This window comes from Sinocyclocheilus anshuiensis, unplaced genomic scaffold (assembly GCF_001515605.1).
Source record: "Sinocyclocheilus anshuiensis isolate Anshui unplaced genomic scaffold, SAMN03320099.WGS_v1.1 scaffold1543, whole genome shotgun sequence".
In the NCBI taxonomy this organism is placed as follows: Eukaryota; Metazoa; Chordata; class Actinopteri; order Cypriniformes; family Cyprinidae; genus Sinocyclocheilus; species Sinocyclocheilus anshuiensis.
The window spans coordinates 916,074-920,135 of NW_015551074.1; the positions used below are offsets into that span (position 1 = coordinate 916,074).

Here is a 4,062-nt window from a genome sequence, read left to right on the forward strand (position 1 = left end):
AAAAAAATATATATATATATATATATATATATATATATATATAAACTATTAATTTGAGTAATTTTTTTATGATATTATTAGTTTCATGTGTTAAATTATTAATTAGCAAATATTAATCACAGAAATATTTATTTTTATTTTTTGTTCTGCAGTTGTTAATAAATTAATATAAATAATCTGATAACTTGCAGTTTAGGTATATAAAAATATTGACTTTCAGTTTTTATTTATATTATATAAGCTTAAGTCTATGGAAAACCATTGAAACTTTGGACGGCCGTATCTCCGTAACGGCGCGGCAGATTCGCACCAAATTCGGGGGATCCCTTCAGCTCGAGGAACCCTCTCGAATGCGAATCGAGTGTACGTCTAGAGGCCCGCGGTACTGTACTATAATATACACAAAGAATATCGGCCGATATATCGATATCGGCCTCTTTTTTTACTCCCAAATATCGGTATCGGTATCGGCCCCAAAAAACCCATATCGGTCGGGCTCTAATATATATATACACATACACACACACACACAATAGTTTTTATAGCTTGTTTTCTTTTACGCATTTCTCCACTTTAGCTTGTCTAATAGACCTAGCATTACACATTCCAAATATTGTTGGGTCTTTGACAAATTGCTTTTGTTCCTCCTTTTGTAATTCACTTTGGATAAAAGCATCTGGAAAATTCAAAAAGTGTAAATATAAATGTAAAGAAAATAATTACTAGGGCTGCCCTCGACTAAAGATTTTTCTGGTCGACTAGTAGTCGTTCATTTTAAGCATTAGTTGACTAATCGCACGTTTATTAATAAACCATTATATCATTATAATGATCCTTTAATTGCCTACAAAGCCTAATAAGCAATCAAGCGCACGCATGAAGCTTGCCACAGCGCACCGCAGAAGCTATGATTATGAATGTGTCAGGGAAAAACAGTAAGGAGGCTACATTAACATTTTAATAATTCACTGATAAACAAGTGCTTTCTCGTCATCTCAACAGTAGTGGATGCGCCTGTATGCATGTTTCACACGGATTATTACATTAGCTGAGAATATTTGTTTTACATTTGAACCAAAAGTAGACATTTCACTCTCTATAGATATATTTTAATGTCTGTAAGGAATTATACACGGAGTTTCGCTCTCGAGTTCACAGACCGAGATGGCAGAAAGCGCATCCTGTTTGCTTTCATTATTTTACAAAAGCACGTTTTGTTGTCATTGTGAGTGCACAAAAATAAACGTAGAGTCTTTACAGATTTGAAAGATGTATTACTCGTTATCTGTATGACCAAAAATTACGGAGTATTTTAAGAGCAAGTGAGCGCACTGGCGCCTCCATAAGTCATGCAGCGAGCGCTACTGTTCAGCTTCCACTCTCCAAACAGTGCACATTTCTCTAGTTAACATTAGATTGAGCGGCCATGTAACGTTGCTGCTACTTACATATTTCAGATGATAAGCCATATTTGTGGTGGATGAATGATAGGCGAGCGTTTGGATGTCCTGCCGGATGTACTGTATTAGCATAGACTAGGGCTGGGTTTTGACACAAATTTCACGATTCAATATCGATTATTTTGGATATATATCAGGTACAGTACATGACAAATTTTCTCAAGGAAAAATAATCTCTTAACTAATGCTGTAAAATATACACGAGTCAGTTGGTACTACATTACTATAATATTGAACGTTAGAACTGACAGATTTTTTTAGGCTATACAACTGCTTAAATTACACTTAATTAAGTTTTTATAATAAAATAAGTTACAATTACATAATATTTCTACTTCAATTCGTTGAAGAACATTGAAGAACAGTAAAAGTTAAAATGAATATATTATATGGTGCATGTATTTAGCAAAATGCCCCTCACTACAGTTTATTTTTCTATCTGACTAATGAGATTATGGTCACCGAATATGTTTTTTCTGAGGTAAAGTTTGACGTTACGTGACATTGTTTACAAGCCGTTATATTGACGTCTTTGCGTGGCTGAAACATAGATTAAGCAATTACATGAGACAGAATACGGATTGTAAAGTTGTACTCTTTCTTTTAACTTACCTTCGGATGTTTAGTCATGTTTATTTTGTGCTATAACTAGTATTAAATGGTCACCGAATATGTTTTTTCTGAGGTAAATGTGACTTTACGTGACATTGTTTACAAGCCGATATATTGACGTCTTTGCGCTGCTGAAACACTGATCGAGAGATTACATGAGACAGGATACGGATTGTAAAGTTGTGCTCTTTCTTTTAACTTACGTTTGGATGTTTAGTCATGTTTATTTTGTGCTATAACTAGTATTAAAGCGGAGGAGATTATCAGTTCAAGTGCGCCTCGCGCTGCCGCTTTTATTGAACCGAGGCGCGCCGCGCTACAGCGATTACTCCAGTCCACATTAAACAGCGCCAAGACCGCATTCATGAACATAATTTGAAATCTGAGACTTTGGGTGTACTCACACTAGGCACGATTGCCTTGAACCGAGCCCGAACGCGATTATCCCCCCTCCCCACTCCCCCGCTGGCCTGCACTCACACTTGCACTAAACATTCCGGGCCGCAGACTAATCGATTCTTGGGATTTAAGAATCGATATCGTTTCGTAAAAATGAGAATCGATTATAATCGAGATGTCGATATTTTTTACCCAGCCCTAGCATAGACCAGCCGTTAACGATCTGCGTGACTTTGCCAAAAATATTTTGGTTGACCAAGCCTCTTCTGGTCGACTAACGATTAGTCGGCTATTAGTGGGCAGCCCTAATAATTACTGAATTTTTATGTTCGTTCATCCCTAGTAAATGTTACATTTATGCATTTAACAGACACTTTTAGAGTTCATTCATTCATTCATGCTCTTGTTTATTTGTGCAGTAAACACATGAATGCATTCATCGAGGACATACTCAGCAGAATACAGGACCTGTTAGAGCTCGCTCCCCCGGTAACAGCTCATAAAAATCATATGAAGCAGCATGTAAATCTGCTCTAAACGTCTGCGTGATCGCTCCTCTCTCTTCGTGTGTCCAGGAGAATGGGTTTCCGGCTCTGCTGAGCAGTGATGATCAGCTGTTCGTGTTTGAGACGGCCGGCGTGCTGATCGTGAACGGAGAGAGTCCAGCCGAGCGAAAGCAGGCTCTGATGCGCAGCCTCCTGACGCCGCTGATGGAGGCGTTTCACATGCTGCTCGCAAAGCTGCCGCAGGAGGCCGATGAAGAGAGACAGGCAGTGCTGGCCGATTGTCTGAGTCACGCTGTGGGATTCGCCAGGTAAACACAACCCTGACAATGTGAAGATTAATTAGATGTTGTGTTGAACTGACTTGAATCAAACTTATAAAGCGGCAAGACACCATAGGTAAGTAGGGTTAATCACAGTGCATTGAGACAGTTGTATTGTACTTTATATAGTTTATATAGTTTATTATGCAAATGCAACATCAATTAATGCACTAATTTGCGTACATTTCCAGAAGTACAGAATACATACAGAAATATGAACACTGGATAAATCCAGGTTCAAATTTGTTTCATTTTGCTGACACATTGGATTTTTTTTTACAGAGGAAATTTTGGATTTCCCTTTTTTTAATCACTCCATAAATCAGAAAAAAACGGTCAACTACCATTAAAAAAAAAAAAAAAAAAAAAAAATTCAAAATATAGATAGAGAATATAGATAGGAAAAAAACTAAAGTTTGGAATATGTTAAGTGCAGAGAAAAAACTCACAGCCTTTAAAGTTACGCATTGTTTCTAAAATCTACAGATGCAAATAGATGAAGTGCAATAAAATAAAAGCTTAACTGTGCATTTTAGATGCTTTCTTTCTGTCTTAATGTTATGGACGCAAAAATGACCAAAATCTTAAAATTGACCAGTTCTTCAAACAGGGTTATTATAGTTAAATAGAATAAAATAAATGTTAAATAGTATAAAATAAATGTCAACTGAAATAAAATATTAAAAATATAAAAAAACAAAATAAAATTATATAAAAAATACTGAATACAAAAAAAAATTATATATATATATATATATATATATA

At 35.9% G+C, this 4,062-nt stretch overlaps 1 protein-coding gene across 4 annotated transcripts in view; it reads left to right on the plus strand.

Annotated features, from left to right (window-relative positions):
* LOC107662216 (exportin-T) overlaps positions 1-4,062 on the plus strand; it is a 32,022-nt gene that overhangs the window by 19,738 nt on the left and 8,222 nt on the right. For all 4 annotated transcript variants that reach the window (XM_016452149.1, XM_016452151.1, XM_016452150.1 and 1 more), the window contains 2 exons: positions 2,891-2,960; positions 3,047-3,285. In XM_016452149.1, coding sequence (XP_016307635.1) covers positions 2,891-2,960; positions 3,047-3,285 — 309 coding nt within the window. The remainder of the gene's footprint in view (positions 1-2,890; positions 2,961-3,046; positions 3,286-4,062) is intronic.